The 22251-nt window shown below is 34.5% G+C and overlaps 2 protein-coding genes across 2 annotated transcripts; one reads left to right on the forward strand and one right to left on the reverse strand.

Annotated features, from left to right (window-relative positions):
- The first annotated feature begins 4253 nt into the window (after nucleotides 1-4253).
- LOC139901279 (uncharacterized) lies at nucleotides 4254-4901 on the forward strand. The gene has a single exon (XM_071884006.1). It carries the CDS (start codon nucleotides 4254-4256, stop codon nucleotides 4899-4901), a length of 648 nt encoding a protein of 215 aa, XP_071740107.1.
- A 7559-nt stretch (nucleotides 4902-12460) lies between these two features.
- LOC139897625 (peroxisome biogenesis protein 16-like) lies at nucleotides 12461-16539 on the reverse strand. Its single transcript, XM_071880316.1, has 8 exons — nucleotides 16095-16539; nucleotides 14789-14846; nucleotides 14363-14588; nucleotides 13632-13903; nucleotides 13310-13563; nucleotides 13149-13216; nucleotides 12975-13036; nucleotides 12461-12522 (listed from the first exon to the last, which is right to left on the reverse strand). Exons 1-8 carry the CDS (start codon nucleotides 16161-16163, stop codon nucleotides 12461-12463), a joined length of 1071 nt encoding a protein of 356 aa, XP_071736417.1. The 5' UTR covers nucleotides 16164-16539.
- Nucleotides 16540-22251: the final 5712 nt, after the last annotated feature.

Raw genomic sequence — 22251 nt, forward strand, 5'->3', positions numbered from 1 at the left:
TTTAAAATAAGTTTGCATTCATAAAAAGGGGTAACGTCTTTACCGACGTCAAATGTTTTACAAACGATAGTGTGCTTCTATGAATAGAAAGCAATAACTTAAGTACTAGACTCAAAGGTCATTACAATTTCATTGTTCAAAAGTAGCATAGTTCGTGAATGCAAAGTAAAAGTTTCATGCAGAGACATCTCTAAACAAAAGCAGCGGGAGTCTACACAGCAAGTCTAACAGCGAGACTAATACATCGAAAGCATCAAACGTCTAAGCACCTGAGAAATAACATGCTTAAAAGTCAACACGAATGTTGGTGAGCTATAGTTTAATTGTAACAGTAATGTAAGTTAGGCCACGAGATTTCGTATTTCAAAACAGTATGAAAAGTATATGCTTAACCGTAGGCACTTGGTAACTAACTTAACGTAAAATCACCCCCTAAAAGTACACTTGGCGAGTGCGTAAGTCTATGAAGTATTAAACACCCGTTAAATGCTAGCACGACTAGCACGAGTGGGGATGTCAAACCCTATGGATCCATATCTAATATTCGCATTCACCGGTTCAAAAATCAATGACTAAACGTTACCGAGCTAAGGGGAAAGTTTATGCCATTATATAACCCACACATATATAAAGTTTAAGTACTCATGCCTAGTAAGTAAAACATAAAAAGCTCATGTATTCTCAGTCCCAAAAATAGTTGAAGTAAAAAGGGATGCTATAACTCACAGTGAAAGTGCGGTAAAAGTCGATACGAGATAAGTAAGCAAGTAAGTCGGTCCGAAAGGTCCTCAACCTAGGTCAATAGTTACTAAGTCAGTAAATCGTCCCAAAAGGGTTTAAAAGTATGTAAGTTAAGTCTTAAGTATCATCATCATCAACATCATACATAAAAAGTAAAGTAAGTTTTCAATCAAGAATAGAGACCGAAACAAAGGCTGACTTCGTTCAGCTGCTACGACCTCTATACAAACTAAAATGACATGAGGCCAGTGGCCATGGCTCCGTATGTGAGTTCTCTAACCGCTGACCAATTTTCAGAACCTAGCTCATCTTCGTTTGACCGTGGCGACGGTTTAAGTGCGAGTAGGTCAGAAATTTCAGCACAATACAAGGGCGTAGTAACTTTCGGAAGGCTATAAATCCTAAACCATACATCGGATTTAGGCGAGGCCTAAACGAAAGGTCATCTAATCGAACCGAACTATCTGGAAATAAACTTTTACAGAAGCCCAGGAGCCTGACTAGACCCTGAAAAATAGAAAGCAAGTACTCCGGTGGGTTTCTCGGTGTTTGATGCTCATCACGGTTCTCATCCTTGATGCATATGAGCCTCAAGTGTACAACTCTTGATGTTTTAGCATCACTTTAACCAAGGTTTAACCATCAACACACAAAGTTAAGACTAGGAAACAAAATACAACTCATGTAAGAGTTTGAGCAAGATGATGAACCAAAGTTACATCAATTTCCTAGTTTCAACACAATCACAAGTTCTATTAAGCTATAAACTTTGAATCAAACTAAATAAGCAAGACCTTAAGCTATAGAACTTAGATCTTAGCTAAATATTAAAGACCTTAGACTACAAAGTATAGATCTCATGTTCTTGGTGAAACCCTAAGTCATAACACTTAGACTTTCAACTTTTACACAACCATAAGTTATGAAACTTAGATCTTGTAAAGTAAGATGAACATAATCAAATGAACTTTTGTTTAAACCAAGTAGAAGATCATAAGTTACAAAACTTAGAACAAACACAAAAATGAAGCCCTAAGCTAGAGAGCTTGGATTCCTAACAACACTTATGAGATCTCAAGCTGGCAAGCTTGCATCTTTTGTTTCTTGAAAACACAAGTCACAAATCTAAACTACAACAAACAAAAGAAGATCATAAGTTAACAAAATTTGATCTTATCTTAACTTTTTGTAGAAACATCAAGCTAGTAAGCTTGTATTTCAAACATTCTTGAAGATCCATAAAGTAAAGTGTTGGATCTACAAGTTACATGAAGATCATAAATATAGATTTTGATCTTTAAACATAAATAAAGAGATCATAAGTTATAGAACTTAGATCTAACATAAGTAAAGAAGATTAAAAGATAAAAAGCTTTAATCCTCCATGTTCTTGCATTTTTCAAAATAAAGTTTGAATCTACAAGAGTTATGAAGATTCAAGTTACAAAACATGAATCTTTGATGATAATGATGATGAATCACGAAAATGATGAAGAAAAAGAAGAGAAAGGAGATCAAGAACACTTACAATTCTTCAAATATTTGAGAGAAAACTAGAGTGAGAAAGTAGAGAGAAGTGTGTGTGTGTGTGAAATGGAATGAAATGAGAATGAAATGAGCCTTAAAAAAATAAAGTGATGGTGAGGGTGGTGATGGTGGCCGACGGTTTGGAGGGTGTGGGGGGACCATTTTGGCCTCATGTGGTGGTGGCATGGTATGGTCCATGGTGGTGGTACAAAGTTATGTTGGAATGCTGGGTGGCATGCAACAAAGGATAAGTATTAGTACATAAGCATGCATAATATTTGTCTCATTATTTCATGGACTTAATTATTAATTACATGGGCTAATTAACCCATTAAGTGGTCCACTAAGTTGAGTAGGTTGGGCCATGGAAGTCCATTAATGTGTTAAGTCCATTAAGGTAACTAGTAAGCCTTAGTAAACACTTAAGCATAATTAAGAAATCATAAAACCAAGTAATTGTCATTAATAAGTAACAATTACGTTTACGTAGCCATAATATCCCAATTATGGCAAAAGTTTAACGTGTACTAAGTTCGTAGCTCGTTTTAATCAATAAGTGACACTAGCGGTTGTAAATGAAATCAAGGATCACGTTAAGTAACTAAGTACTTAAAAACACGTTGTAAGGCATTAACGCAAGTAATTAACATAATTAATGATCCCATAATATAATCTAACACAGTACGCACAAATACGCAGTTTCGTGAAAGAAATAAATATAATTAAGAGTCGAAAAATTCGGGTTGTTACATAAACCGAGTGATTGTGAGATTGTGGTCAAATTAAAAGATAAGCAGTAGGTTAAGATTTAGATTCATGAGGTTGGTGATGATTTTGATCCTAAATCGCACATCAATTCAGACAACAACGATGATTTTATTAATGCAATTAATCAATAGGTCTCAAAACTCAATAATAATAGTGCTGATGAGCAGAATGATAATGATGGTGTTCATAAGGATAACATTAATTGTGAGTCTGAGGTTCAGAATTTGGTATCACCGGAAAAGGTTTCATCGCCAGAAAAATTACCTGAAACGGAACAGGAACAATCACAACCAATTCCCGTCTCACCGGATAATGCTATTCTCACTCCTAGTTAACCAATTAATTCAAATTTTGAATTAGCTGATTTACAAAATGAAAATTTGAAAGATCCATCAGGCAATAATTTAAAGTCAAATCCTAATTTGGCTTTAGATGTCTACAAGATGTACAAAGGGACGATTTTGAGAAAGAGCTCGGAATATGTGCCCTTCAAAGGGAGTGTTGGTAGTCACTTTGGGGGTAAAGTTCCTGTAAGTCTGAAAGCAAACCTGGATCCTCAGTTTGCTTTATCAATGAAGAAAGTACAGGCATCTGAGGAGGGAGATAAAGAAAGTGCAGATGGTGGTTTTCCTATTTCATCTTCTTGTCCCCCTAAAGTAAACAGGCCAGATTCGGTGGATAATATTGGGCCTTATCTAATAAGCCTAACTAACGAAACAAGCTCAAATACTTGTGTTAAAGGGCCTGGTAATGTGACTGGTTCATGTAGTGCTGCTTTTGATGTTGCAATTCCAGACGAAAATCAATTTTTTCATGCTGCTAGATTTTCTCATGTGAAACAAGATCTACATAAATGTCCTACTTTAGATTGTAGATCATCTTGTGCTCAATACAAAAAGAACTCTCTCAAGTCTAAAGCTTTAGCAAAAAAATGAATTAAAGGATAAGTCTCATAGAAGCCCTTCTAAAGCTAATAAAAAGAACAAATCCAAAGCTAGGGAGCTTAATGAAGAGGTTATTTCAGGCTCAGCTGAGATTGTGCACAATGATAATGTTGACTCAGATCAAGAGGAAGCTTCAATGGATTTTGCAAGAAAACCAACTAAAGTAAGTGGCAAGATTTTAAACCCTAAGAAAATTCCTAAAGAAAAGGAGGTGTTTGGGAGTTTTCTTGAGGGTATGTATGATAGTAACGAGAGACCCAACAAATCAAAACAATGAACATAGCCACATGGAACATTAGGGGGCTTGGAAACAAAGATAAAGGGAGAAGAGTAGGAAGCTTAATAAACAAATTTCAAATTCAATTTATTGCCATTCAAGAGACGATGGTAGCAAACGTATCTCCCTGTGTTCTTAGAGAAGTATGGAAAGGTGTTGAATTTAATGGGGTGCAAGTGTCTTTGCGAGGACGTTCGGGTGGTTTAGTGTCATGTTGGAGGGAAGATTTCTTCAAATTAAAGGATAACTTTCAAGCACAAAATTGGTTAGCCACTTTGGTTACTTTTATTCTTTTTAACATTGATGTTTTAATTATTAATGTCTATGCTCCACAAAATGAAAATGAGAAAAAGGAAATTTGGTATCATATCACTAAGATGATACTTAAGTGGAATGGTCCAACTCGCGTACTTGGAGACTCTAACTCAACTCTTTTGCCAAATGAAAGATTGAGAGAAGAGGTGGATTATGTAAACATGGTTAACTTCAATGATTTTATTTTAAAGGCAAACCTCATTGATCAAAATATTCAAAATGAGATGTTTACATGGGATGGGCCCGATGGAAAAATGTCTAGAATTGATCGGATTTTGACTAATATTGAATGGTTAAATTTATGCCCGGGGGCGGTTGTGATTGCGTGAGAGAAAAACACATCCGATCATAATCCTCTAATATGGGGAAAGAAGATTCTTTTTTGGGGACCAAAGCCTTTCCGGTTTTTCAATGGGTGGTTTGATTGTCCTAACTTCATTGACTTGTGAAAGAATATTTGGCTATCATATGAAGTAAATGGTTTCTCGGCTTATGTGATTTTTACTAAATGTAAAAAGCTAAAGATTGATTTGAAGATATGGAGTGATGCTAATGTTGTGAAAAATAAATTGGAGTTATCCTCTTTGGAAAGTTCGATTTATGATTTGAAAAAGGTGCAAGAGTCTAGAAACTTACATCCATGTGAAGCTTCAAAGTTAATTGAGCTTAAACACAAAAGGAAAATTCTTCAAAGACAAGAAGATAGAAAGCGTATGCTTCAAAGTCGGGTTAATTGGTTACGTTTTGGGGACAAAAACTCTAAATATATTTCATACACTATACTCAAAAATATATTTCATCCGCTAACGGTAGCGAACCGTCCGAATGAGGGCTCGTCAAGCCCATGTGATCACATAACATAAGTTCACGTTTACACCCTGTAAGTGTAACTAATGATAATTGAATTGAGGCTTTTTGTTCTAACTCGCTGTGGAATGTTTGTTTTCGTACTTGTGTTCAAAGCATAAAAGTATGATACGTATATGTTTCTCATCCCATGTTTAAAGAGTAAAAGTTGTTGAAAAGGTGGGACTATGATCTCACCGTAGTTGCATGTCAAAGTACTTGTAATTAAATGTTGTGCAAATGAAAGTTGCTTAGCCTTGACCTAAACAAATAAGTCGTATCAATTACCGATTACGACACAAGGTCGGGCGAAATGTGTTCAACTAGTCATATGGCTCGTTACGACTCGATTATATAGCATGTGAATCAAGTTGTCAAGTTTCATGCAAGAATCAAGTATAAAAGATGATTAGAACGATTGCATAAGTTTTTGGTTAAGTTTGACTAAAAGTCAAACTTGGTCAAAGTCAAAGTCAACGTTGTCGGGATGGGTATCGGACAATTTTTCTAAGTTATATAATCATATGTGAGCATGTTGGCCAAGTTTCATGTTAATCGGAGGTGCGTAGCATAGTTAGAATTAAACGAAAAATGACAATTTTGGACAGCCCCTGATAGATCATCTGGACGGCGTCCAGAATGGCTAGACGGCGTCCAGCAGTGAAGGCTTGGACGGCGTCCAAGGGGTTGGGATGGCGTCCAAATGTATTACAGATTTCTGCTGCTGCAATTTGACAAGTCTCGAACCAAAACTCTTTCAAACACAAATTATGAATCGAAAACATTCAAAACACGTATCTTATATCGTTGGAAAGGTATTTTGATGAAGAATACAACTAATCACATATCATCAAACAATTACATCATTTAAAATGACCAAATCCTCGTCGAATGATCGTTAAAAGTTCACCATTGAAGTTTCAAGTTCGTAAAATGTATTTTATGATTCAGGAACTTACTACACACATATAATATGCCGTTTCGTAGGTAATTATGCATACAATACAACTAAACACTTACAAATAACATTACAAAGCATTTAATGCATCGAATGTTCGTTTTAAGATCTATTAAACCCTAACCAAGAATCACAAAATCAATAATCATGTTAATGTAAGGTTTTCATGTCTTCCAACATACCAAAACGAAGCTAATGATGCTAGTAACACTTTTAACACATAAGGTTTAACATCTAACAACATTTAATCAACCAAAATCAAGGATTTAACAAATCCATTTCAAGTGTTCATGCTAGTTACTCAAAACATCAAGAACAAGCAAATAAATCACATATTCATGTTATAAACGAGCCATAGACACTAACTAACACCATTTCAAGTCTATAAAACGATATAGAGAAATCTAGAGTTTTTAGAAAAATTTTCACAATTTAGCTCGTGTAAGAAATAATGCTTCGATCATTGCGGGTTTACAAATTGAAGATAATTGGGTTGAAGATCCGGATGCTATTAAAAGCCATGTTTTGGGCCTGTTTAATGGCCTTTTTGCAGCCCAACCTCACTGTTCTGCAGTTGCTGTTAACGAGTGGGCTGATGTGGGCCAACAGCCTTAACAGTCCAGGCCCAAGATGACATTGTATGTGCTTTTTCAGAAGATGAAGTGTGGTCGGTGATTAAGGGTTTCGATGGGAGTAAAACTCCCGGGCCCGACGGTTTTTCTTTAAATTTTTTCAAGAAGGCTTGGGGTTTTATTAAAGATGATGTAGTGTCTATGATGCAAGAATTTCATGATAATGCTTCTTTTCCTTCTGGGTTTAATTCCTCATTCATTGTTCTCATTCCAAAATCCAATTGTCTTAAGAAGATAGAACATACGAGGCCTATTAGTCTAATCAACGCTCCATACAAAATTGTTGCAAAATCTATTGCAAATAGATTAAAAAATGTGATCGATCAAGTCGTGAACATAAATCAAAATGGTTTTGTACCATCAAGGTTATTAGTTGATGGAGTAATGCTTGTGAATGAGATATGGCATTTTGTAAAGAAATGAAGAAAGAGTGTTGTCCTTATAAAAATTGACTTTGCAAAGGCATACGATTGTGTTTCTCATGCCTTTTTATTGGATGTGTTGCATCACATGGGGTTTGGTTCGAAATTCATTTCATGGATAAAAGCTTGCATTTCTAATGTCAAATTCTCGGTTCTCCTTAATGGGTCTCCAACTAAAGAAGGGGTTATGAAAAGGAGGTTAAGACAAGGAGATCCTTTATCTCCTTTTTTATTTATTCTCGTGACCGAAGTGCTTAGTAAATTGCTATCTAATGCGTTGAGTTGTGGAAGGCTTAAAGGGGTGTGTATAGATGAAACAAAGAGGGTTAATCATTCACAATATGCCGATGACACCATTCTTTTTGCTTTTCCATCTATGGAACAAATGCTATGTATTCGTCAAATATTAGATCGTTTTTATGAATTGTCCGGTCTAAGAATAAACTCTTCTAAAACGGTTATGTATGGCATAAATGTTCCAAGTGACGAGTTGGCCATGTATGCGGGTGTTTTTAATTGCAACGTTGGATCATTCCCGTTTGATTATCTTGAGATTTCAATTGGTGCAAGGGCTAATAGTTTAAGTACATGGAAGCCTATTATCCGGAAAGTGAAAAAGAAGTTATCGGGATTGAAAGGAAGATGTCTTTCGATTGGGGGTAGAGTAATCTTGGTGAATTCGGTGGTTTCTAGTTTACCTTCTCACTACATGTCTTTATTTAAAGTTCCCAAAGGGGTTTTGAGAAAGTTAGAAAGTTTAAGGCGTAATTTTGTTTGGGGTGGTGATTCGGCCGTAAGAAAAATGTCTTTGGTAAAATGGAGTAAAGTTTGCCTTCCAAAAGATTGTGGGGGACTTGGGATTGTTCCTTTGAGGTTAAAAAACTTAACCTTATTGGTGAAATGGTGGTTGAAGTTTAATGCTAACAAAGAAAATATTTGGAAAGACTTGGTTGTTATTTCAATGAATGCAAGTCAAATGGGAAACATGCTTTCGGATATTTCTCAAGTCAACCAATCCAAAACGTCTTTCGTATGGAAAGAATTAGTAAAGCTTCAAAATGTTGATGAGCTTTTTGATATTATAAGCCCTCAAAGTTGGAAATGGTTTTTGGGAAAAGGTACAAAAATCTCTTTTTGGAATGATATTTGGGTAGGGGTTTCAAAATTAAAAGATCAATTTCCGTCCCTTTATCGTTTGTCTTTGAAAAGAAATGGGTGGATTGCGGATATGGGGTGTGTAATGAGAATGGGCTTATGGATTGGGATTTCGGTTTTTCAAACTCACTAAACGAATATGAAAATATTCAACTTCAAACTTTATTATCTTTGCTAAGTGGGAAAGTTTTTGATCTTTCCAAAGAAGACGAGATTCAATGGGTGCATTCGGTTGATAAAGTGTACACGGTTGCGGAAGTGGTGCGCTTGATGCTCTCTCATAAATTGCTTAATGAAATCGATTGGCTAAATTTAGTATGGAATAAAAATGTTCCTTCAAAGATAGCTATTTTTCATTGGCAAACGATTCAAGGAGGCGTTCCGGTCAAAGAAGTTTTGGGTTATAGAAGGTGTCTTCGGGACGTTACGGACGACAAATGTGGGTGGAGTTTATCTCATGTCGAGTCGATTGACCATCTTTTCCTTCATTGTTCATGGTCACACAAAATTTGGTCGGCTCTTTTTAATTGGTGTAATGTTTGTTGGATCATTCCTTCGAGTATTCTTGAATTCTCGCTTGAGTGGAGTAATGGGTTGGGGATCAAGGAGTAAAAATTTTGGAAGCTTATTGGTCCGACTACTCTATGGGCTATATGGTTAGCCCGAAACGAATTGGTTTTTAATGGGGCTTATTTGTGTTGGGTCGTAATTGTGGAGCGGATAAAGCTTAAGGTTTTTCAATGGTTGGTAAACGCTAAATTATACAAGAGCTACCAATTTTACTTATGGTCAAATCAACCTTAGGTGTTTGTTTAAAGAGGTGCCAAGGTGTTGGGATAAAGGTTTCTGCTTAAATTTATGTATTCTGCTTGTTGTGGTCTAAGGCTCCAAAGTTCTGCTTTTGTTTCTGCATTCCGAATTTATGTAGCAAAGTGTCATGCTTTCTAATTTATGTATTTTATTTCCTTTTTGAAGGTGTAAGGTTTGTGTCAAGTGGGTAAGGAATTGTAAACCCATTTGAATTTTTTTTTTTTTGGTAAAGGGTTACCCCGGCAAATATTATTAAAAAATAATAAAAGAATGATACATCGAAAAAAACAGCTGCTACTAGCATACCTAGCAGCCCAGCGTCAAACAACCAACTAGCTAACCATTACAGACACGAAAGCTAGAAACTAGACCACACAAACACATAAAAAACAAAAAGACATCCTTATAAATGCCAGTCAGTCTTCATTTGCTCCACATGACGAGAGGCCTTAAATTGGATCGACATAAGCTTCAAACGAACGTTTGAACGAATGATTTCATACAATTGATCCACCGTTTTGAATGCACCATTAAAAATTCGAGAATTTCTCTCCTGCCAAATGAAGTAAACCGTAGCTGCATAACAAAGTTTAGCTACAACCACCTTGGACGAGTTGCGACTTGCAACAGGAATAAGCATATCCCTACAAACTTTCCATTCGTTACTCTGCAAAGGCAATTGAACACAACATAACACCTTGTTCCAGACTTGCAAAGAAAAGGAGCATTCGAAGAATAAATGAGCATGTGAGTCGATGTTTGAGTCACACAACCAACACTTTAAGACCAAATGAGCACGAAGGTCCCAAGGCTTCAACCTATCTTGCGTTTTAAGCCGCTCACCCATAACCAACCACAAGATGAACGCATGCTTCGGGATGCATTGAGAGAACCAAACTACCCATTTGAATTTTTTGTATTGTCTGCATCTCTTCACTGTTTTAGTGAAGTATTGTTTTTAATATACTTCCATTGTTTTGCTAAAAAAAAAAAAAAAAAAAAAGACATATCGTTTTTTCTCCTTCATACCCTTTCTCTTTAGATGATCGGGTAAAGTCATTTTGTACACTTTTTTATAAAAATTTTGTATGTTTAGCGTATTTCAATTAAAAATAGGAAACGGTTCATATTCTAACGTTTATTTATTTTAATTTTGTATATTTCTAATGATATTCTTTATGACTGTCGTTGACATTACAAATCATGTTATTGATAAATTAAAAAAAAAAAAAAAAAAAATTTGAATTAATGGCCTCCAACAATTCCTCCTCTCATCGAGTCCCCCTCACCCAAATGATTATGTCGAGGTTCTCAGTGTTGTGAAGTTGAGTGTGTTCTTCGTGTGATGTTTTTAGAAGAAGGAGAAGTGTTTTGCTCGCAAGGCAAGGTTTTAAGATTCTCGTATGAATGTGGTCGCCTCCAAGTCTTGCTTAAAGAACGAGAAGAATGTCTTGTTTTCAAGCCATGTGGACGTCGAGTCTCCGGCTTGTTTAGACCATGGTTTTGATTTGGACGAGGTTGTTAGTTTGAATACGAGAGATGTTTAATCGGATGTGGTATGCTACGTTTAGATGTTATGTCAGGTGAATCGGTTAAGTTTGCTAAGGTTGAAGAAAAGGTAATCAGTTCTAAAGGTAAATGCAAGAAATTCGGGCTTCCGAACTTGAGAGGCTTACTAAGTTCATGCGGGCATGAAAAGACGTTGATGATGTTCAGTCCACCAAATTATGGGTGCTTTCCTCCTTAATTAAAGTTGTTCTTCCTAGTATCTTTTTTCCAGCTTGCTTGTTTGTCATTGTCTTGCATTATTTGGTCTCCTTTTTTTAACAACCGTTAGAAGTCCTTAACGGGCCCACCAGAAGTGAAGCCACTTCCCGATCATTTATGTGCCACGTGTCAGGAGGAAATCACGGTACACCCACCCATAAGGTAACATGGTCAACTAGAGAAACCCCCCCCCCCCCCCACCCCCCCCCCCCCCCCCCCCCCCCAAAGGTTCGAACGCATGGCATGTCACAACCTCTAAACCCGGATATTCAGGGTACCTTTGAGTTAAGCGCACAAGCGGTAATTCTACAAGAGTAATGACCTAAGCAGGATATTAACCCATGACCTCAAGGCTTGAAGGACTCCTTGATACTGCTAGGTCAAAGACCTTTTAGTGTTTGGTCTCTTTTATTTTTGATAAAAGATGTTCTATTTAAGTTGTTTGTTTTATCAAAAGGAAAAAAAAAAAAAAAAAAAATATTACAAGTGACCTATCAAGGAATAAAATTACATAAAAGCATTTTAATCCATATATGGTTTTTTTATTACATGTTAAGAAAATAAAGAGACGAAATTAATTTCTTAGTTATTACCTATATTACTCGTGAGTGAAAGAACTCATAGACGTATTCAATTTTAGGGTGAATACTTTTAGTTTAAGAAAACCTTAATAAAGATTAATATTCACGGTGCTGAAATGAAAAAAAAATTTCGACTGCTGTGAAAGATATTTGAAGGGTTTGTTTGCTTTTTTGTGGTTATGCATTTCTTGGATTTACTCGAGTTGGAGATGGCTCCTAATTTCTTGCAGTTGTTTTCGTTTGCATTTTGTACTAGTTTCATTTGTTTTCCCATTTTTGTTTAGCTCGAGTTCTTGTTTTGGGTTGAGTTCGTTTTGTTCTTCATCGTTTTATTCAAAGTTTTTTTTCACAAGAAAAAAAGGAAAAAGAAAAAAGGAAAAGAAAATCATACTGTTTGCAGTTGATGTATTACATTTGTTAAGACAAGATCTATAACAAATTTGTAGATTAATCATCCATTAGTTTGGTACATGAAGTAGTATACCCAGAGAATGCACCAAATCCTCTTGAACATACCCTAAAACAAAATACAAACAACTTGTCCATCGTGCACTAACAATTGTACATTGCACCAAAGAATATAAATCATCATTATTCGATACATAACCATCTTCAAGTTTCAACAGAAGACTGTAACAGGGCATCCACATTACAACTCGAATACCAGTTCCTTAAAACTTTCAAATACAGCTTACCATTTTATTTCATATAACTGTTTCAAGAGCCAGACATGTATGTGTAACGTGTTTGGGCTCCAACCAAAAGCTCAATAAGTTTTGCTGCAAAAACAAGACAACGAAAGGGGGTTATATAACAAGAACACATACAAACAGATTATAGAAAGGGCAGGGTTTTTGGTTACAGTAAATAGTTACTCGTACTAAAGTATCAGAATAACCAATTTAGCCTCAACTCAGGGTTTTGGGGGACGAGTCGATCGGGACCTTGGAGGGACGAGTCGGGGACGAGAGGAGGATGAGTCTAAGCGTTGACCAACGCTGACTTTTAGTAATAAATAAATTAAACATATCTATATTACACACAAATATATTAAACATAAAATACTAAGATTTCAAACATAGATATATTGCACAAAGTCTATATTTAAAAGTATTAAATCTTTAAACAACTTTGACTTTGACTGACTCAGACCCGACTTTGACCTGATTTTTTAGGGTTGACCGACTTTTTAGGCGTTTTGGCAAAATGGGATGGGTTAGTATAAACTGACCTGCAAGAAACCCGACAATGGGGACATGCTCCAACGTTTTCTCGGTACTTACCAATTTTTGCCTGCAAAGGAGGGAAAAAAAAAAATAAATAAATAAAATAAAAAAAAAATTGAGTCTAGTTTTTCATCTTCGCAAATGACTTAATGTATAAAAAATGAGGTCATAAACTGTACCGTGTGTATCTGCTGAAACATGGATCTCTCATGAGGTAAAATGCCAACAACAATTTGCGTCGTCTTAACTGCATTCAATCAATTATATATAATAAATTATAAATTATATATACATATATTTAATTATTTCACCATTAACAATTTTTCAACAATTTTCATACCTCATCCTTCTCGGGATCAGATAGACGATGCTGCCGATCTTTGATCAACAATGATGTTGATGATGTCATCCCAATGAGGTCAATGGTCAAAGACGTGAACCAAGGAAGCCATGATCGGGACCCATATTTTCTTATTAACAAAACATAAATCAACGGTCTTGCAATAAACATTACCTCGCCCAATAATAATAATCCCCCGGGAACACCTTTTTCGGACAAGAAACTCAATAGCGTAGGTTTCTTTATATTTGTTTCTGTAACCACATAATGATAAATTCGACATTTTCATTTAATTAATTAAAAAAAATGAGTTTTTAGTTACCTGGAAGCTCGATCATAGCACGTTGATGATGTTCAGGCCCGAGAAACCACATTGGATTCGAAAGAATTCTAGCGTTTTCGCCGAACCTACTCATTGCAGTAAGAGCCCGTCCTTCAGGAGTGAAATTACCGTTTCGTCCCTGTTGTGATAAAGGTCTACGCGTGAGTTGTTGGTTTGCATCGCTTGGATTTTTTCCATCGTTTACTGTCTCCCCTCCATGTAATAGCATCTTGTACCCACTATTACGTAGTAAAGCTAGTCTAGCTAGTACCCTGATATTGGTTCAGTCATACTTTACAGAGTCAATGTTGACATAATAAAGTCAAACAGTCAGCTTTTCAGCTATATAATTTTATATAAATTCTCATGAGATTCGAGCAAACATTGATAACAGATAAGAATTAAGATCATGCAGGAACAACTACTCATAGACATATTCTGATGATATAGATATGAAGGAATACATATCAACTCTATAGCTTGAAAGAGCTGGTCAAACGTTGACTTTTTGGGGGATGAAAATTCCCGAAAGAACAATAGTTTACTCAAAGGTCAACTGTTGACTCTTAAAGAACAACAGTTGACTCTTAAATGATAAGATTCTGATGCTATAATCACCAGCTTTGAGCCCCAAAAGAACAATAGTTGACTCTTAAAAGTCAACTGTTGCCTGTAACAGGGAAGAAAGGTGTATAAAAGAAGAAAATGATTAATAAAAAAGTAACGCTTACTTTGTGGCTTCTGTAACAGCGATGAAATTCCATTTATTATCGTCACCGTATAAATGTTGTGCCACAACTTCAACCAAAGTTTCCAAGTCTTTCAACAAATTCAAACACAAAGAGTACGGAAACGAAGAAGCTTCCGGATGTCTTGTGTGCATTTGGTATGGAGCTGCTGGAGTCGTTTCGATTATATGTTCGTTGACAGCTGTCACTATACCCAATATAGACGTTACTGCAAAACGTTATATAACATGTTACAAAGAATACACCGAGTTTTATTGGTCTACTCAAAAATATGTATGTCAAAAGAGTTACTGTTAAAGATGATAGAAATATTTTTCTTCAAGCAGTAAAGTTTTATATTTACTTGAAGAGATGTAATTTTTTTTGGTGTAAAAAAGAAGTCAAATGTTACCAAAATATCAAAAAAACCTGCTTCTGGTACGATTTCTGATTCAGAGAATCTCTCTGGAAGAAGCCATGTTAATCCCTGAACATTAAATACACATCATTAGGAAGCTGATGTTCAAAAATTAATTAAATTAAAATTTAAAAAATAGATATATATCAAGATCTTAATGGGTTTCAATGATATTTCAAACTCTTAGCAACATAGCTTTGTTCAAGAGCCTAACCTTTGGTCAAACAGTTGGCCTCCCAAAGAGGCTCGTCAAACACTCAAACTGTTGGCTTCCCAAATAATTCGTTTAGGGAACCAAATTCAGCATTTTACATTTTTTTTCTTTCTCTAAAGATCATAATGCATGAACTATTTCCTCTTATTTGACAGATATTGTGACATTAGTGAATTCTGTCACTCACGAGTAATATTGGTAATAATTGTGAGTTTGTGACGTTAATTTCATCTTTTTGATTTTTTTCCCCCCCTTAATTATAGCAACTGCTATTCGTATAAACTAGAACTAGCATTTCATCTATAGCAGCGTACCATTGTGAACAATCATATCATTTCACAAAACTAATCACTTCCTATAAACACCTGATTAAAGGAATCAAAATCAATGAAGTTACACCTTAATACTATGTTTTATACGAGTAACAGCTTAAACCCAAAATTAAAGCGGTTCTGGATATCTCTAATTTGGATCAACACCAAGCATCATGACACAATAAGCCAAAACCAATAACACGGTATTGTTTTATCTTTCAGACACAAGGTTATCAGTCATACAAATTAGCATCCAAATTTCTAAAGCTCACCAGGTACTCTAAGACAAATTTTGTCAACCAAATTAACACTAAATACATTTGACCACTAAATTTCAGTTAACCTAAATCCACTGACACGATTGTACACAAGACTACAGATTGTGTTTGTGAAAAGACAACTAAACTACCATTAGCAACCAATACAAAAATTTTAAAGAGCAACTACTCCTTCTTGCTAGAAGGCATACAATTTCAACTTTTATAGTTAACAAGGTCTTTCCATCAACTAAATCTTGGTAGTATTAATTAGTGCAAATCTATAGCACAAGTTTAACATACAGTCATTATACAAAACATAATAACAACAAGGGTGTTCCAATTTAAGTGATTAATGTGACTTCAAGAAAATAACAAGAAACTATATGAAATCAAATCTGTCAAACAATTTTTGAAGTGTAAATCCAAGTCCTAACACCAATCTAATTCCAAAATTATAAAATTAACAATCAATAATAATGATTTGTAACAAGTTAGGAGCTTGACAAGAATTAAGAGTGAGGGGACATACATTAGCAAGAGACTCTAAAGAATGAACATACTCCTTGTTCCTCCGAACCCATCTCTTATAAGCTTCCATATATAAACTGAACTATGATATGATTCAAAACCCTCACTCTTTGACCGAAATAAATACACAATTTCTGGCTCAAATTTTTTATGGGCTTTTTCCCCAAATTAACAATTAAGTCAAAAATTCAAAACTTTTGTGAATCTTTGGTAATTTAATCGAGTTTGTTGAATCTTTGGTAAACAAACTCACAAAAGTCGGAATCTTTGTGACTGTTTGGTCAATTTGGATCAAACTCACTACGAAAATCAAACACTTGTGGGTGATTTTATATATTATACGCAATTAAATGAATTGATTTATGACGTATGCATAAGAAAGCTGGAAGAAGCATTGAAATGATAAACCAACAAAGGTTAGCCGGAAAATGTGGATTTTGGATATAAGTTTGGTAACTAATATATCTATCAGATATAATAGGTTGAATTGTTTGTTTAACATGTATTTATATGTATAAAATATAGCCCGAAATATTTAGTGTTTTTAACGATTTTCGTTTTGCGCGTAGTTAGTCCCGTTGTGTTCATTAGATTTTTTCGAGTTGAACGGTGATCTCGGAAAAATTTAACTCACACCGAGCGAGAAGATATGATCCGTTAAAAATTCGGGTGAAATTAGTTTTTTTTATGTTAATAAAATTATATATTTACGCTTTCTACCCCTGAAAAAGTGTAAAGTTAAGGAGCCGTTGTGTAAATTAAGCCGAATTTGAAGGGTCGTTTGTAGTGTGAACGCAAACTCAAATCGACAATCCAAAATAACTGAAACGGCGATTTTCGGCGCGTGTTTTAGTATATATGATTAATAATAATTAATTAATAATAATTAATTAATTAATAATAATGATTAATAATTAAGCTGTCGGTGCATGCTATTTGTTTACTCCGTACATGTTTTGTTTTTTTTTTTCATGGTTGGTACATCTGTTTTGCTTAAGTTTTATGATTGATATCTCATGGTAATGTTTATTAAGTTTTGACTTTTTTTACTTCGTTGGTCCCTATATTATACCTCATATTGCTAACGTTACTCGGGTTACTTTCTTGCCTTTAAAATTCTTTTGTTATCAAAAGGGAGATGATAATTCCAACACCAATATTACTTCTTCCACCATTATTTCAAGTCTTTTGCCCAAAATATTCCTTAATAAATTAGAACAAAAAGTTTTAAAAATTTTATGTAAGCCTTTCATTAAGGGTACTATAGGAATTTTAGGTGGAACAAGTAATTTTCATGTTGGAAATATCAATTCCCTTATCAAAATGTTGTTATCCGCATCTCTCCGTCTAGATTTCGTTAAAAAGTTCATTTAACCCTCAACATGTGCCTTGCATGTGAGGGTAAATTCGTCTTTTTAACCTCCTTCACTGATCACGAGCTTTATAAATTAGGATACTTATTGTCATTTATGTTTTTCATGATTATGAAATATGGCAAATGGATGTCAAAATCGCTGTCCTAAATGGCGACCTAAGCGAGGACGTATATATGGTTTAGCCGGAAGGTTTGTGAATCCTAAGCATCCTTAAAATATGCAAGCTTCAGAAATCCATTAATGGATTAAGGAAAGCATCTAGGAGCTTGAATCTTAATTTTGATGAGAAATCAAAGTGTTTGGTTTTTCTGAAAATCAAGATGAGCCATGTTTACATTAGAGCTAGTGGGAGCAAAGTAATCTCTTTGATCTTGTATGTTGATGTCATACTACTTATTAGAAATAACATTCCGGCTTGCAAGATGTCAAGTTTTGGCTTGAAAATGTTATTCCATGAAGAATCTTGGAGAAGCTACTTTCTTGGAATCAGAATTAGATCAAAATGGCTTTTTGATTTATATCAAAGTACATACATTATCTTGCAGAGATTTAGCATGCAACACTCCAAGCATGGAGCATTGTCGATGCAAAAGGGCATAACCTTGAGCAAGTCTCAAAGTCCTATCACATCTGATGAGATAAGACGGTTATAGGATCCATTATGTATGCCAAGGTATGTGATAAAATGATGTCTCGTTATTTTTGAGTTTGACGAGTCGTTATCAACAAAATCAAGGTAAGAACATTGGATTTCTGTTAAGAACATTCTTAAGTATCTGCCAAGTACTAAAGATATGTTTTTGGTTTACGTTAGTTTGGAAGATGAGTTTAGTATTAAGTTTTATACTGATCAAGATGATTCTCGATCCAGTCACGTTGTTTCTTTGTCATGATGGGCAAGACAATTGATTAGAAGAGCTCTAAGAAGAGCACGGTTGAACAATCTACAACAAAACAAAAATAGAATACATTGTTGCCTGAAAAGCTACTCAGGAAGCCGTCAGGATAAGGAAGTTTGTTACGGAACTCAGAGTAGTACCTAACATTTAATCTTCTATAAAAGGTTTACTGTGATAGTTCGAGTGTTATATAATTTTGAAAGAATCACATGTACATAAAAGTATCTGACACATTCTTCGAAAGTTTGACTACATTTATGAAGTCGTTGAGAGGAATGAAATTAGTATTCGTAAGGTTCATACAGATGATATCGTGGCTGACCTGTTCACGAAGCCCTTGATGCACAACAGGCATGATGATCATGCTAGTAATATTGGACTTCGTTATGCTACTGATCTTTTGCATCTATAATTTAGTATTTGGATATTTCTGGAACATTAAACAGTTTTATCTTAATGAATTGAGATACTCGGTATGTGTGACAACCCGGAAATTTTTGACCAAATTTAAACTTTATCTTTAAATGATTTAACGTTTCCGACAGGATAAGCAAAGTCTATGAAGTTGAATCTCAAAATTTTAGAACTGTTTCATTACATTTGACTGCTCTAGACGATTCATGAACAATTATATGTATGTATATATATATATATATATATATATATATATATATATATATATATATATATATATATATATATATATATATATATATATATATATATATATATGTACAAGTAAAAACGACTTTCCTACAGTAAAACACTATTTGCTACAGTAAAATGACTTTGCTACAGTAAACACTATTTGCTACAGTAAAATGACTTTGCTACAGTAAACACTATTTGCTACAGTAAAACACTATTTGATGTCGACGAACTAGCAAACAAAAACGGATAAGGCGGCCATGCGATCGCATGGCAAAAACACTGAAAACTCATGCGATCGCATGAGGTACTGTAGCAGGCCACATACTATAAAAGCTCGGTTCATTCCTCCGAATTATTTATTATTATTATTATTATTATTATTATTATTATTATTATTATTATTATTATTATTAAGATTAATATTATTATTATTAATCTTATTATAATATTATTATTAGTAGTATATATACCTAAAATACTACGACGAGGTTATGAGCATGTCACCTTCAAAATGGGTTTTTGAGCGGGATAGAGCTAAGGAAATTATGGGTTATTGCCAAGGAGGTTATGGGTAATGTTCGGGGGTATATTTGTGAATCAAATCTAGTGTTTATCGTCTCCGTTACGTCTACGTACTTTCCTACAATATTGAATCTCAATATTTATACGTAAGCACTCATATTTTATCTTTTATATATTAATTGTGTATCCATGTCTAGTGCTCGAGTATATATATATTTATATATGCTTGTATGCTAAATTTCGACGTTAAACAGTTATAATGAATCACGAATTAAATACATATATTACTGGTAAAAAGTATATGATATACATGTTTTTGGAAAGCTGGCGAAAAATCAATAACTTTTCATTTAGATATCGAATAATTTCGATGAACGGATTAAAAGATATGATCAGCTGAATTATGATTGACGTTAATTGAAATTGCTTTTGAATCTACAATTAAGATTTAAACAACTCATTTACGAGATTGATAATTTGGATTTTTGAATATTACCAACCGAGTAAATGAATCCTTATATAAGGTACGTCTCGTTTTGTTAAACAACTGTCAAAATTGACTTTTTGAAACGACATTGGATAACTTTTGTATGTCGATCTCGAGCATTAGGATTGTGATACACTATAACCTGACCTAGCTTGATAGACGTTTATTGACCAACATATGTTCTCTAGGTTGAGATCTACGATTATTTGGTAATCCGAGTTTCGATCACATTTTGGTGAACGACTTTATATGCTGCTAAGGTGAGTTTCATTGATCCCTTTTTAATTGCTTTTGCAATCTATATTTTTGGGCTGAGAATACATGCACTTTATTTTAAACGCAATGGATACAAGTATATACTAAATTCTACACTGAGTTTGAACCGAAAATTCCTTAGCTTTGGTAACTAGTAACTGCCAGTTATAAGAACTGGTGGGTGCGAGTAGTAGTATATGGATCCATTGGGCTTGATATCCCCGTCCGAGATAGAGCACTAGCCTTTTAACGGATGTATGCTATTTGAGAAGCGTACACATTGGTTTGCGTGTATTATTAAGACGATTATACAAAGGGTACAAATTATATATACGTTAAAGTTTAGTTATCAGGGTGCTCAATTTTGTAGAATATTTTGATAAACGTTTCTGGATGAAACAACTGAAATCTTGTGATCCACCTTTATATACAGATTATACGAAACATTAAAACTATGAACTCACCAACCTTTGTGTTGACACTTGTTAGCATGTTTATTCTCAGGTTCCCTAGAAGTCTTCCGCTGTTTGATTATATGTTACACAAGCTATGTGCATGGAGTCTTACATGGCATATTTTTTCAAGGAAACGTTGCATTTACCAAATCATCACCATGTATCTTATTTTGACTGCATTGTCAACGGAAGTACTATTGTAAATTATTATTTATGGTGATTGTCTATATGTAGAAATCATCAGATGTCGAAAACCTTTGATTTTAATATTCATTTATGGTGTGCCTTTTCAAAAGAATGCAATGTTTACAAAACGTATCATATAGAGGTCAAATACCTCGCAATGAAATCGATGAATGACGTGTTCATCCATATGGATTTGGAGCGATCGTCACAGTTGGTATCAGAGCGTTGGTCCTAGAGAACCAGGTCTTGCATGAGTGTGTCTAACTGATAGTTGTTAGGATGCATTAGTAAGTCTGGACTTCGACTGTGTCTGCATGTTAAAAGTTTTGCTTATTATTTCTTGTCGGAAATTACATGTTTATCATTCTTAAGTCTAGACACGTTTTCCTGCATTTATTGCATAAATAGTGTATAGACAAAAATTCATATCTTAGCGTTTCTGTTACTGTAAACTTTTCCTGACATCTTCCGAAAATTCCTCCGTGATTTATGGAATTTTGGTATTATATATACATATGTAAATTATGTATTGAAGAGTACCAATCTAAATTCTATAATCTATTTCATATCAAAAATCATCTCTCTAATTATACAAGATGGATCCCGTATCTAGTTCAAATTCCTTAAACTCCGACAGCTATTCCGATATAGATATTCACCTGAATTTCGAAGACAGTGTAACCAGAATGGATCAACCAATCAGCCATCATCTATTCTGGATGAATTGGGGATGGGTTCGTAGCCTACTTAATTATTGGAGACAAGAAGAAGACGATCCCTTCCATCCACCACATTTGAAATGTCCCGTTCTTATTGATTAAAAACATTCCATATTAATTGATTTCGTTGCGAGGTTTTGACCTCTATATGAGACGTTTTTCAAAGACTGCATTCATTTTAAAACAAACCATAACCTTTATTTCATCAATAAAGGTTTAAAAAGCTTTACGTAGATTATCAAATAATGATAATCTAAAATATCCTGTTTACACACGACCATTACATAATGGTTTACAATACAAATATGTTACAACAAAATAAGTTTCTTGAATGCAGTTTTTACACAATATCATACAAGCATGGACTCCAAATCTCGTCCTTATTTAAGTATGCGACAGCGGAATCTTTTAATAATCACCTGAGAATAAACATGCTTAAAACGTCAACAAAAATGTTGGTGAGTTATAGGTTTAACCTATATATATCAAATCATAATAATAGACCACAAGATTTCATATTTCAATACACATCCCATACATAGAGATAAAAATCATTCATATGGTGAACACCTGGTAACTGACATTAACAAGATGCATATATAAGAATA

Source organism: Rutidosis leptorrhynchoides, chromosome 3 (assembly GCF_046630445.1).
Source record: "Rutidosis leptorrhynchoides isolate AG116_Rl617_1_P2 chromosome 3, CSIRO_AGI_Rlap_v1, whole genome shotgun sequence".
Lineage (NCBI taxonomy): Eukaryota > Viridiplantae > Streptophyta > Magnoliopsida > Asterales > Asteraceae > Rutidosis > Rutidosis leptorrhynchoides.

Bases quoted from the DNA above. Each gene is read 5' to 3' on its own strand.
- LOC139901279 (XM_071884006.1), top strand. From the start codon at position 4,254: ATGAACATAGCCACATGGAACATTAGGGGGCTTGGAAACAAAGATAAA.
- LOC139897625 (XM_071880316.1), bottom strand. From the start codon at position 16,163: ATGGAAGCTTATAAGAGATGGGTTCGGAGGAACAAGGAGTATGTTCAT. The intron at 13,904-14,362 runs GTAAGCGTTACT...AACCAATATCAG, and splicing joins GCTGTTACAGAAGCCACAAA to GGTACTAGCTAGACTAGCTT. The intron at 13,564-13,631 runs GTAACTAAAAAC...ATGTGGTTACAG, and splicing joins TGCTATGATCGAGCTTCCAG to AAACAAATATAAAGAAACCT.